Raw genomic sequence first — 14,504 nt, forward strand, 5'->3', positions numbered from 1 at the left:
AAACTAGATATATTTGCATTTACCTCTGGGAATAAACTCAGCAGTAGAAGTAACATAATTGCAATAATGAAAATAAAATATTTAATAATTAAAGATAAGAAATAGAGAATTTATAATAGCTTCAAATTTATCTTACAATCTGATAGGGTTGTGTTGCATATTGCATATAGATCCACATTTGTTGTGAATGTATCTCACTTCAAAATTGGTGGTAAAAGAGTAGGGAAGTTGTTCTACCTTTCCAGTATTAAAATAAGAACTTGCTTGCTTGTTTATTAATTTTATACAATTATTAACTAGACTCCTTTCAGGATCAGACCCTGACATAATAAATTATATAATATGAAAGAAACAATTGAGCATCAAGAAGATTATGAAGGCATAAGGTAAATACACCTAGAAGCAAAATAATTAGCTTGAAATTAATTCAATATATCTGGAAATGGGCTTTGAAGAAGCAAATGGAAGGTTTTTGACATTTTTAAAACTTTGGTGTTGGAGAAGACTGAGAATGCCATGGACACCAAGAAAACAAATCAGTAGATCATCAATAAATTAAACCAGAATTCTCACTCAAGACACAAAGGACTAGACTCAAATTGTCCTACTTCAGACACATTATGTGAGACTAGTTCTCTGGAGAAGGCTCAGTGGTGAGATTCAGCCAGCTTGCCCCACTTCAGGAGAACCGGTTGTTAATTTTCTGAGCAGTTTGGTGAACTGATTGTTGGAAGAAATCATTAGGGAGAGGACCAGTTGTTAAATTATTTGAATCCCACCACTGAGAAGGCTCTAATGCTGAAAGAGAAGAAGACAACCAGCAGAAAAATTGATGGACTCAATTATAGAGGTGATTAGACCAGGGGAAAGATGATCATAAGCAAAATGTCTATGTGACTGCTCGGAAGTGCAGATGACTTGATTGGTACATATGCAAGCAAGCAGTATCAGGAAGACAGAAGAAGGTAGATTCCAGAAACAAATAGGATCCATAATTCTAACAAATATAGGAATATTCATGCCATTGCATACATGTATTTTAACTGCTAAAATAAAAAGGTGTGAAATAAAAAACAGTGTGAAAATGAAATCTGAATTGTTTCTATCCTGAGGCTTTTTCTAACCAAACAGTAAAAAATAGTGTGTAAGTTATATCTCTAAAACAATATTTCATTGTTTTAACTCTTCATTATTGAAATATACGTCCATATTTTCATTTCTCAAATATATACTCTTGTTTCCCAGTTATTTTAATCTAGATATATAGGTATCCATGGCTTCCTAATCAAATTGGCCAAAAACACTGCATATTATGCCGAGTGGATGGTCTGATTTCTGCATTCCTTGGTTTAATTTCAGAAGTCCTACGACAATAGATAGCTCAGGTTTCTGATGGTTTCTCACAGAATGCTCCTTAAGGAAGAGAAAAGTGGGTATCACAAAGAAAATGAGAAAGAAGAAAAGGCTGACAGAAAAGAATGGCCAACCTATTAACTATTTGCTTGAGTCCTTCATATCATACAGGCCTCAATAGATTACTCCCTGACAGAAATGTGACTCTTGATGGCGGGGGATGCTATCCCTGACATTATGATTGATATGCACCCAAATCTATCTACACAATTCCACCTCTCTTGGTTCCTGATGCATATGATTTTTTTTCCTGTTTATTATTGTTTTAATGGATCCTGTAAACTCTGCAAAGGGGCATGGAAAAAAAAGGCTTTAGTTTCCTACCTCCTTTCCAATTGCATGGCTGAGATAGTGCCAAAGGCAAAAAATGAATAGGGGCAGTCTTTGATATTATGCTGAACAAACTGGAATTATTTAGTCCAGCATCCTGTTTCCACAGTGATAGACTAGATGCTTATGGGAAGTTCACAACAAGAACAGAAGATAAATAGTTGTCTTCCAATATTATTCATCTTCTGGAATGCTCTTCTTAGAGAAGATGGTTGTCACTGAATAGCAATAGATATTCATCAATTTACCCTCTCAATTAAGCCCAAAAATTATCTTAGACTAAAAAATACATTTTCTTGCCATTGTCTGTACCTTCTTGCTTGTACCAGCTTACTCAATTATTCTATCCTTATTTGGTATATTTTGATTTTTTTTAAAAAAACTGTCATTAGGGGGAATCTGCCTGAGATACCACCACCTATAAAACTTCATTATTATTTTTTTAGAAGATTTGGAAATGAACATGTGTTTTAATTATTTGTAAAGCTTCAGACAATGTTTTTGTTGTTGAACATGACAATAATAATACATGACTGTTACATGGTCATCTGCTAAATAGAACAAAAAGAATTACATAAAAGCATACAGTGAATTGTAAAAATGTACAGTAAGTTAAATCTTTAATGTAAAGCGCTTATATTATATCAGATAATAGCTTTTATATGTTTATATTATTTTATGCTACTTGATGCTTTATATTTTTTATTTTGTGTTAATTAACTGTATGCTCTGCCTATGAATTTTTAATTCTTAGGCAAATTAAAAATACAATAAAGTATTACTACTGTTTACTACTATTATTGTTTTCCATCAGGTTTTATTAGAGGTTCCTGCTGGCAGCTTCAGGTATTGTTAATAATAAACATTAATAATATGCTCCTATATGAATTTAATTACCTTTTAAGACCATGCCAGTTGGTAGTCATCATTGCATCTTGCAATAAATTGGCAACTCTATCAAGTCTCTTCCTGCACCCCTCGTTGCTCTTTTATTGAATTTGAAAATCTCAACTATTTTACAAATAAGTCATTTCAGCTTTTCATTCTTATGATCCATTCTGGTTGCATTTTCAGATCCTACAACTTCCCGGAATACTGGGACCTTTATCAATCTAGTTTCTGAAATCATGGAATGAGGTTTTCCTAAGAATGAGATGGCATAGTATAATTTTCCTCCAGATGGTGTCAAATACCTTGTCATCTTCAGTCCCACCCTGCTTTCTGATAATTCATGAGGTTGGGCATTTGTTAGAGCTTTTTAATCTGAAACTCAGCCAGGAGAAGTATTGCTTGAGTCGCTAACAAACAGGTTCCCCTTGCATAAGCCAAGAATTGATCCTTGATGTGTTCAGCTTGGACTGCTGGGCCATCTGTCAATGCAGGCTGTACCTTGTTCTCCGGCCTTGCTAGATTACCCCATAATTGCTCAAAGTAACAACAGGCAGTAAGATGGAATCATTAATTTGTAACTGTAATGGGAAGTTTTCACTTCCCATTTTCCATTCTCTTCATTTTAACTTCCCTTTTTATTACATCTGTCCTATGTTTATATTTCTTTCTGCCAAGAAACAACACACTACATAATAGCTTTAAAACTATGGATTGCTCTGAAACTGCCCTCCTTTTAGAGTTATTAATAGGCCAAGTATTCATAAGCCGTTATGTGTATGTTTCTCATTGTGTATATCACCTGTGAAGTCAAGGGAGTCATCTAGATATGTTTTTTGCATCTGGCTGCAATAGGGAATTCTGTTCAGCTATCATCCTGCACAAGTTTATTACATGTTTATAAGTAGCACTATGGGATATAAGAAGTAAAATGTCATATACTTCTGCAGAGTCTATTATTGTTCATCTGTGTACTGATGTGAATTTCAACTGCCTCCTAATATGTTCCACATTCTCTGGAGTATCTTTTTTTAGACTTGCTGTTCCATAATCCTGCTTTCAGCCAGAATTGTGAATATTCAGTTCATAGTATGGTGTTGAATTTGAATCTTGTTAAATTTCAGTACTGTGACTATTGCTTCATATCGGGATATGAATGTCAGAGGGTTAATATATTCAACAAATGGAGAATATCATAGAGTTTAGGAGTTCTTTTATTATCCTTTCATATTGATTCATATTGTGGCTTTCAACAAATCACTCTATTCTCAGTCATAATAGAGTATTGCACAATCATGCAGGTTGGAATTATCTTGATAAGTGAATATACAAGTAAAATATGATATATTGATTGTCATTCTAGAGTCTTGTTTCAATGCTACATTCTGCTGCTAATTCTTAAGAAACAGATTTTTTAAAAAAAACAACAACAATATATTTAGTATAAACTTGATTGTGCTATTTGCATAGTGCATGCAGAAGCTATTTCTTAGGATAAGAATTTGGCATTTTTGCCACTGCTCACCATTTTCCTCTTGCCATTATCAGCCTCCTTTGGAGAAAAGAGAACTTTCAGCTGCATCTCCAAGACTATTTTGTATCTGTGCCAAACTATGAGAGCTCTTTGAAATGCAACAAGAGAAGTGTTAGCAGTGAAGTTAGGAAGGCTTGGTTTGTTTAAAACCAAGTGATTTTGCTTGAATTCACATTCAGTCTTGATTTTACCATTGCAGTATTGTTCTTCTTTATTAAATGGATGCTTTTTCTTTATTCTAATTTGTTGTTAGGTTTTGTACAGTTTTAAAAACATGATTAATATTTAAGTTTAATTTATTTTGAACCACTTTTGACATAAATCACTATTGAAAAGTGGTGCATCTCTAAAACAAGTTAAAGGGAGAAATCTTTAGTTATTATGTGATTGGCACAGGCCATCAACATTTCATGGGATTTCATTGTGGTTACCTGGTTTTAACACTCTTGCATTGCATCTGGTTTGATTTCACTAATGTTGGGGGGGAGTGTACATTTTTGCTGAACATTTGTTTCATTTCAGCTCAGCAGCTCAGGAGAGCTTCATTGATCAAGCACATTGTTTAAAGCAGGGCTGTCAAACTTGTAGCCAGTGGGCCAGATGCATCACGTACTGGCCATGCCCGCACCCGGTTTAGTGAAGGGAAAAAAGTTTGCTGTGTCATGTAACGCCGCCGTGACAACGTGAGTTTGACAGTCCTGCTTTAAAGGATGCTAATACTTTTGAAAAAGAAAAATCCGTAACAATATGTAGAATGATCTGAGCATGAATTAAGAAGAGAATTGACTAATGCAGTTCATACTAGGCTATACAACAAGCAGTTCTCTACAGCTAGCCCAGTGGGGGATGTTTTTTTCTCCTGACAACCACTCCTCTTAGGAATCTCTTCCCCTTTAGAGTTAAGGCACACTTATATACACGTATATCTTTCAATTGTGTTTGTGTCCTTCTAATAGGGATCTAATACATCGTCTGAATCTTGTTTCAAACATTAATTTCATACATTGTGCTAAGTTTCACATAGCATGTGTGAACATAGCTGTTGGATAAAAATTACATTCAGATTAACCTGTGATATCAATAAACTCCTTATCAAAGAATTGCATTTTGGTGGTGGCATTCCTTCCAGAGAGTAGGGGAGATATATGAAGAGGGAACCATTGATTTTCCAAGCTGACTTCTGAACAGATAACCATACTTAATGAGTCATTGTTATATCTCATTTGCCTTTGTATGTGCCACTTTTCCTGTCATTTCAGTAAAAGAAGAGGGAAATGGGGCAAATTATTTATCTTTGAGACTCTATGAAACTTATATTAACATTGATGAGTTATTTTATATGAAAGAGTTAGCAGAGCTAGGCTTGCTTTTTTAATGTATTGTGGAAACAATGTAAGTGCAATTGCCTTAAATTTCCTTTCTTATTGTTATTATTTTTGTCTCTGTCTAGGTGTCCCAGATTCCAGTTGAATCTTGTGAACAGTATACAACATGTGGTGAATGTCTGAGTTCAGGAGACCCTCATTGTGGCTGGTGTGTTCTGCATCACATGTAAGTTCAGCATCAACAAAAGATGGTTATCACAAGATCAACCCAATACCTTTTAATTCATACCACATGCATCCTCTGTTATTATTTAATAAAATCCTTTCAATTCCTTTAGAATTTTTTTTAGCTGTGTCGTTGGACTTCAACAAATGTGAAAGAAATATAAACACAGTTAAGATAATAAAGATAAAATAACTGACTTCAGAAATGGAACCATGAATATACAAATCTTTTGCTCAAGAGAAATATAATACCATTTTAAAAGAACCTCTAAGCAGAATTAGTCTAATACTATTTATAATGAGCCTGGAGTTGTGAAGCATCATTTAGCCTTCTAAATAAAAGTAGTGGTAGATTTCCAATACCTAATTAATTACATACATACAGTATTTTTACTATAAAGTAAATGTATTCATGAGGGGTTTTATTGTAATGTAAGCAAGAAGAAATCACAATCTCTCGAAAAAACAATCTCAGGCTGAATTTGTAATGGCAGCTACCTTCCTTATACTTTGTTTTGTACTCCTGTCTTTTCTTTTCCAGCAAACAAGCTAATACACACCTGCCAAGACACTTTCTTGGCATCAGTCATTTCCTTTCAACTTTAACTTAATAGAATCACTGCTTAAATATCCCTTAGAATTTTAGAAATGCTAGATTCCTCAGCCTCTGATTTAAACCTTTTAAAGCAATGAAATTGCCCAGGCTTGCTAGTCTAAGTGTTCTCTCCTGAGCTTGAGGATGTCTCTTAAGACAAAGGAGAATGGTTTTCTAGGCAAGATCTTAAGGGAATCTGAGGAAGATGTGCCTCTGAATTATTGAAGTGCTCCGTTCTTTTTTTGCCTTAATGACCATGCTTCTTTAAGCAGAACAAGTCTCCAAAATCTAAAACAGGGAGAGATCAGGAGTTCACTTAAGAAAAGAAAGAGGATTTCTCTATTTAATTTTATCTCCCACCCCCACAACACTATTAAATGTAGAGACAGAGGAGATCAACTGGCCAAAGAACTCTGAAACAGGTGTTGGAAGAGGGATAAGGAAATAGTGGGCAAAAGCTGATATAAGCTAATTAGATCAACACCCCACCTGAAGCAGGTTTAGTTCAATGCTGCAATGTGTCAGAAGGTATTTCATCATTGGATGTTTATTACCATCTCCTTTAAAAAAAAAAAAAGGCAATACTGCTCCTCATGTCACTTTTTATCACCACCTTGTACTCAAAATAAAACAATATACAGATTGCTTTTTTTTAACACCTCAGATTCCTTTTTGCATTAAAAATAATTTCTAAAAAACTTAAAGACTAAAGACCAAAGCATTTTATTTTGCACAATAACCTAATAAAAGTTCAACAGAAAGAAAAACCCAGCACATTTTCCCCCTACATTACTTTTTTGTAACTCTTAAAAAGTTCAAAAACTTATTAATGAAGACATTATAGCTTATATACATTTTCTTAAATGCCTCCCCAAAGGGAAAGGACTAGATTTTTAGAACTGATATTTTATTGAGATTTTGCAGCAGTCATGTTGATAAGATTCTGTAAATATAAGTCAACAATCCCAAGAGATCAGAATTAGAAATTTATTATATAAGGAAGAGCGTGTGGCTTGCATGCTTAGGATGCTAGGTTGCAGGTTAGCAAGCCCATGTTCAAGACCCATGTGTTCAGGGGTGGGATGCTACTGATTTGGCCAGGTTCTGTAGAACCGGTAGTTTCATAGAGTAGCTGACACTGAACTAGTTTGCTTTGTTTACCTCCTGGTCATCTGTTTGGCCTACCCGCCCAGGCTCTTGGCTGTCCTTTATTTCCTGCTTTTTCAACCTCAGCTGCTTTGCACCGCACAGCTGAGGTTGAAAAAGCAGGAAATAAAGAGGAGTGCAAAACACACTCACAGAACCGGTTGTAACACTGGTTGAATCCCACCCCATGCATGTGTTGCTATGGAATGGGTTGAGCTCTCATCCTTTGCTACAACTCCTGTCAGTGGGCATTCCCCAAGCAATGGTGATGTCACCAGCTTATCCTTTCTACCCAGAAGCACCTCAATATAAGTGCAATGCATTAATATAAGGACATAAATACTGTATATTATGTATTACTCCTGATCATATACTATATATAATTTTTTCTCTTTCCAAATCATCTCTACAAGAGTGATGTGAGATATACCAAGGCAATGTTTTTTTTCTCTTCATACTATATAGAACAGTGCTTCTTTTTGTAAACATATTTGCACTCTTGGAATCCTCTATGATTTATTTTATTCCATTTTCATCTGGACAGACCTTGCCTCAAAGTGAAGAGCCTCCCATCTTTTTTCATGTATCCCATCACAAATTGTAGATCCCTTCTGAGTATTTCCAGAGCTGGACACTCTAAATGTGCAATTAGGTGCATTATGTACAAAATATCCAACATCTAAAAAGTGGTTTATGATATAAATTACCTTTGCCTTAAAATTCAAAGGGGGTAAAAGTTTTGTTCCTCATTTTCTTCTGTTTGTTTTCAATCTCACAGTGGCTAGCACACATGAGAAGACTGCTAAAGAATCTTCTTCATCCTGTGATTTCTATAACTAGCATTGTCTCCAGATTTATTTATCTCTGTTAATGCAGTTGCTCCTCCCAAGAACTCACAGTTTAAACCAATTTCACAGATTTGTTTAAAGTGCAATAATTCTTTTTCTGGGCAGTATTTATGTTTTGGTTGTTATTCAAATAGAGGAAGAGAGGGAATAACTATGGTTTGCCAGATATTTCTCTTTGCAAAGGAAAAATGGTTGGCGCCTATCCTCTTCCACCCAATCACCCAATGCTATTTCTAAGTCAGAAGCAAATGGGTTTTTAATAATAAAGTTTTTGTGATCTATTCTTGTCACCTCATCTGGAGGAAGTTTGTCATGGGAAGGTTCAGATTCTTGTTGAGCAGTCAGCAAGTCTACTAATGTAGATGCTTTATCTGAGACTGAATCTAGCTATACCAAATGGAAGAGAGAGAGAGAGAACAGCACAGCAAGCTTTTGCAGGCTGCATCCTTTTCATTAAATGTGGGCTCAGAAATAGGTGAAAAACAAAATCTCAGTTATCAATTATACAACCCATATCTCAATTTTTTTAATCTATAAATGCCTATAAACCCTGATCATTCAGTCCTAGTCATCAAAAAAGTTACTAAATATCATAATACATATGTTTTATGTATTATGGGATCAAATAACCCAACTTTATATTCTTTTGCTTTTAACAATCTTTTAATTAATTAAAATTAATTAATGTCCAAGCCCTTGATTTCTTTTATCACTGTCGCTTCTCAAAACTCTTTCAAAACTTTTAACAAGTCTCACTTGTAAATCCAAAACAAACAGATTATCCAAGTCATCTTTCTGCCTGGTTATGTGTATATTCCTTTTAATTATTAAGGCATAAGATGGTGTTATTTATAAATCCAGTGTAATTGTTATGAGCCAGTTCAGAGTATAACTCTGACCTTGAATCTGATGTTGTTGCAGCTAAAACTATGTTTCATCTCCTGTGCACTAGAGCAGTGAGGTGAAAAGGCACAACTTCCAAGCCCCAGGTCTAAGGCACCTAGAGAAGCAAGCAGAGCAATGTTCCTCAATGCCTTTTTTTGTGAAACAATGAGCAGAGCATGAGTAATTGTAGCCAGCTGGTTGCAGACAGATTTAATTAGCTCCCTGTGCTTGCAGTCCTTGTTGGAGACAACCGTTTAGCTAACCAGTTCTTGAATGTGTTCCCACTTATTATTTGTGATTCTTGACCCTTGGACTATCTGATTCAGCAATCTGACTTTTGGAAACATCTCTCTGTTATGCTATTGCTTCTTGGACTATATTTGACTCACTTCAGATGAACATTCTTTACTAGATATTTAAATATTGCCTGTTGTTATCTGACTAAACTGCAATGAATATTCCTGCTTCTAAAATACTTTCTTTGTGCATGTCAGCAACCTTGAAATAGAATAACATCTTATTCCATATCATTCTTGCAGCCTGGTTTTATATCCATATTCAAATCATTGTTAGACTGTTTTGTCCAGTGAAGTCTGTTCCTCTTCTATGATCTCTTTAAGTTCCATTTTTATTGTAGAAGACAATTTTGACAAATTTCTATATGGTTTGTTTCCAAATATCCTTGAAGTCTTTCACAAGAGCATTTTGTTCCACTCTGTATTATTTGGTCTCTTCTTTAATTATAATTTTATTCTTCCTGGTTCCCTCTAGAGTTCATCCTTTAAAATCCCCTCTTATCATGTTTTTTCTCTAATCAATATTTTCCCATGAGAAGTTTTGTTATAATTAATTTCAAGTTTTTCATATTTTATATAAAATTCAAAATAACCCACAGAAGAATACTTGTAATTAATTTCAAAGTCTTAATTCAACTTTGTCTGACTCTTAAATTAATTTATAACTCTCCAAAATCAATATTCTAACCATCCTTTGGCTGTTTATTCCAAAATAATTCTTTCAGAACCTAAACACTTCTTTCAGAAAGGATGAAAGGAGACACACCAAGTATGATAAAACTTGCCTTTCTGAAGGTTCCTAATATCCTAAAAGCAATTAAAAAGCAATTTCCAAAAGTGATTAAGAGAGAAAATATGTGAACCCAATGCTAGTTTAAAGGTTCTGAACTATGGTTGGGCAAGATGGTGATGTCTCTGCTCCTACAACTATAAGCCCTCTAGAGATTGTTGTTTTATGATCTCCATACAGCCCACATTGCATCCTGCTGCCCTATTGCTTCAATTAAAGAAAAAAATTTGCTAAAGTATTGTCACTTTTTACTAATAGCTATGAAATGAACCAAATGAACTGGTTGAATGAGCAAAGTTACTTGGAAGTTATTATATCTACAAAATGGTTAGCAAACCTTTATAAGCATTCCAAAAATGCAGACTAGCCAACAACAAGTAATCTTTTTTTCAGGTCTGCAAATTGATAAAGACTGAGGACCAGAGAAGCAACTAAGTAAAAGGATGCAATTGTAAGGTTAGAAATTCCTACTGAATAAATAAAGGTATTAGATAGGTCCAAGTGTAGGATAATAGTACATTAAGCCCTGAGAAAAAGGAACAGAATTCCCAGTCTTTAAAATTTAATGGTTATGGAAATAACAGTGGTAACACTGCCTTTATGCTGTCCTATTGCTTCAATTAAAGAAAAAATTGGCTAAAGTATTGTCACTTTTTACTAATAGCTATGAAATTGTCATTGGGTATACTTATATAGCTAGGCATAGATGTATATGTAATACACTGCTCAAAAAAAAAAAAATTAAGGGAACACTTAAACAACACAATGTAACTCCAAGTCAATCACACTTCTGTGAAATCAAACTGTCCACTTAGGTAGCAACACTGATTGACAATCAATTTCACATGCTGTTATGCAAATGGAATAGACAACAGGTGGAAAGCATAGGCAGTTAGCAAGACATCCCCAATAAAGGAGTGGTTCTGCAGGTGGTGACCACAGACCACTTCTCAGTTCCCATGCTTTCTGGATGATAGTTTGGTCACTTTTGAATGCTGTCAGTGCTGTCACTCTAGTGGTAGCATGAGACAGAGTCTACAAGCCACACAAGTGTGGCACACAAGCTCATCCAGGATGGCACATCAATGCAAGGTGTGGCAAGAAGGTTGGATGGAGGTGCTACCAGGAGACAGGCCAGTATATCAGGAGACATGGAGAAGGCCGCAGGAGGGCAACAACCCAGCATCAGGACTGCTACCTCCACCTTTGTGCAAGGAGGGACAGGAAGAGCACTGCCAGAGCCCTGCAACATGACCTCCAGCGGGCCACAAATGTGCATGTGGCTGCTCAAACGGTCGGAAACAGACTCCATGAAGGTGGTATGAGGGCCCAACGTCCACAGGTGGAGGTTGTGCTTACAGCCCAACACCATGCAGGACATTTGGCATTTACCAGAGAACACCAAGATTGGCAAATTTGCCACTGGCACCCTGTGCTCTTCACAGATGAAAAGCAGGTTCACACTGAGCACATGTGACAGACATGACAGGGTCTGGAGATGCCGTGGAGAACATTCTGCTGCCTGCAACATCCTCCAGCATGACTGGTTTGGCAGTGGGTCAGTAATGGTGTGGGGTGGCATTTCTTTAGGGGGCCGTATAGCCCTCCATGTGCTCGCCAGAGTTAGCCTGACTGCCATTAGGTACTGAGATGAGATCCTCAGACCCCTTGTGAGACCATATGCTGGTGCGGTTACCCCTGGGTTCCTCCTAATGCACGACAATGCTAGACCTCATGTGGCTGGAATGTGTCAGCAGTTCCTGCAAGACGAAGGCATTGATGCTATGGACTGGCCCGCCTGTTCCCCAGACCTGAATCTAATTGAGCACATCTGGGACATCAGATCTGGGACATCTCGCTCTATGCACCAACGCCATGTTGCACCACAGACTGTCCAGGAGTTGGGGGATGCTTTAGGCCAGGTATGGGAGGAGATCCCTCAAGAGACCATCTGCCACCTCATCAGGAGCATGCCCAGGCATTGTAGGGAGGTCATACAGGCACGTGGAGGCCACACACACTACTGAGCTTCATTTTGGCTTGTTTTAAGGATATTACATCAAAGTTGGATCAGCCTGTAGTGTTTTTTTCCACTTTAATTTTGAGTGTAACTCCAAATACAGACCTCCATGGGTTGCTAAATTTAATTTCCATTGATAATTTTTGTGTGAATTTGTTGTCAGCACATTTAACTATGTAATGAACAAAGTATTTAATAAGAATATTTCATTAGGATCTAGGATGTCTTATTTTTGTGTTCCCTTTATTTTATTGAGCAGTGTATACACACACACATAAAGCAGAAACACATATTTTATATAATAAATTAACATTTTGTAATTATCAAAAGCATTCAGACCCATGATCTGTGTTATGTATATAATTTCATTGGAACCCTCTCACCACCCACTTTCCCCCCCTTAGCTCTCTGTTTTTGTGACAATACTATCCATTATCTAATACTGTGTTTGGTTCTGGATAATCTAAGTTTCCAGTCTAGCCTCACCATATATATTACTTTATATCCTGCTCCACAGGGCTGATTGGGTAGCATTACTTCTAGCAGTTTCTCAGAGTTGTCCTTTCATCAGTGCAGTGACCTCTTAACCTCTCATAATGAAGGAAATGGAAAGAAGAAAGAGGGATTAGCCTTTTCTCTACATTTTTCTTTATCTTGATAGATTTGAAGAGTTTCAGTCCTCTCTGGGGTCTTTCTGCAATGAAATGACTTTGGTGATGAGCCAGGTGTCCAATGCATGCCAGCTGCAGAGTTCATAACTCAGCTTGTGACATGTGATGGCTTCTAATCAAGGAGGCATTGCAGGAAAGACAGCACCTGGGTGATTCAGGTGTGAATCTAATGCCGTCAATGTGAAGGGAAGAAATCCGGGCTTCACCTTTATGAGAAGGAGTTTAATTAACCAGAAATTTGCTTTTTAATTAAAAGGTAGCTGGTGCACTGCTTTCCATTTCTTTTTTTAAAAAGACATGTCTGTTGGACCAAATGCTAAGGAATGATGATTGGCCACTTGTAGGCAAGAACTCAATTGTATCTATTCAGTTTCATGACTGAGAACTTGTTTTCAAGCAATTAACATACAAAGTCTGCAGAGTGTGGTAATGATCCAGTTTAAGCTTCAACACGGATAATCTTTCAAAATGTGATTATCTCTCTGGAAAATCTGTTCCCAGTTAAGGGTGCCAAAGTCTTTAGAGAATAACTGCCTTAGAGCCTAAAAGCCTTATAATCGCTTGCTTCCTTTCCATCTATTCTCTCTATTGAAAATAGCTACAATTAATGTACCAGATCTGGATAAAAGTTCATAAGGATACATTTATGTACTAAACAATTGAATTTCTCTTCACTGGAGGAAGGTAACATTTTTGCATGTGGACCCATTTGTGTTTATTTTGGTGAAGGCAGAACATTATATGGATTGGCACTGAAGAAAAAATGTGAAGGAAAACAGAAAGGATTGAAGACACCTATCTTATAGTATTTGTTTTATGGTTTGTGTAATCTAGAAAGTTGCTGTTATTTCAGCAATATGATATTTGGAGGAATTGCAGAAAGTGGGATAGACTGTTCACACCTGCCATACAAATTCAACAGAATCTATTTGAATCTGGAGAGGTGCCACCCTATTTCCAAGGAATTAGAAAAACAAGCAAGACATCCACCTGCGGGTAGCAAAGATCTTTAATAAAGTCATCATATTTTAGCTAATATTCTAGAAAGTCAATCTCATGTCCTGTGGCTTTGAGGTGTTTCTTTTTGGATTAGGTGGGTAATCTTCTTTCTTTGGAATCCATTAGCTGTTAGTACATTAATGAGAGTATGTAATTCAGTTTTTAGGTGTTGTTCGTTGGCTAAGCATTTTTTTTCTGGAGATGGGTGCCTTGGCTACGGAATTGATCTGTGCTGGGTGGTGGTGTGAGAGTGCATGTAGATAGCAGTTTGTATGTTTGTATAATTACCCACCTAATCCAAAAAGAAACCCCAACCAAAATCCAAGACAGAGAACAAGAGAATGGCAAAGCCCTCGCCCCATATATAAAAGGCACTACAGACAAAATCAGCAAGATCCTTCAAAAACACAACATCAAGGCAGCATTCTGCACAAACAGAAAAATATCCACCATCCTAAGAAACCCTAAAGACAGAATCAAGTTAGAAAACCAAGGAGTATACGAAATCCCATGCACCGCCTACCCCACCACATACATCA

General features: G+C 36.4%; 1 protein-coding gene across 1 annotated transcript in view; it reads left to right on the top strand.

Annotated features, from left to right (window-relative positions):
* Nucleotides 1–14,504, top strand: part of PLXNA2 (plexin A2) — a 468,647-nt gene that overhangs the window by 254,446 nt on the left and 199,697 nt on the right. The window contains exon 5 of the mRNA XM_087929350.1: nt 5,616–5,716. Within this exon, the coding sequence (XP_087785476.1) occupies nt 5,616–5,716 (101 nt within the window). The remainder of the gene's footprint in view (nt 1–5,615; nt 5,717–14,504) is intronic.

Source organism: Pseudonaja textilis, chromosome 3 (assembly GCF_049901715.1).
Source record: "Pseudonaja textilis isolate UNSWEBS1 chromosome 3, rPseTex1.2, whole genome shotgun sequence".
NCBI lineage: Eukaryota > Metazoa > Chordata > Lepidosauria > Squamata > Elapidae > Pseudonaja > Pseudonaja textilis.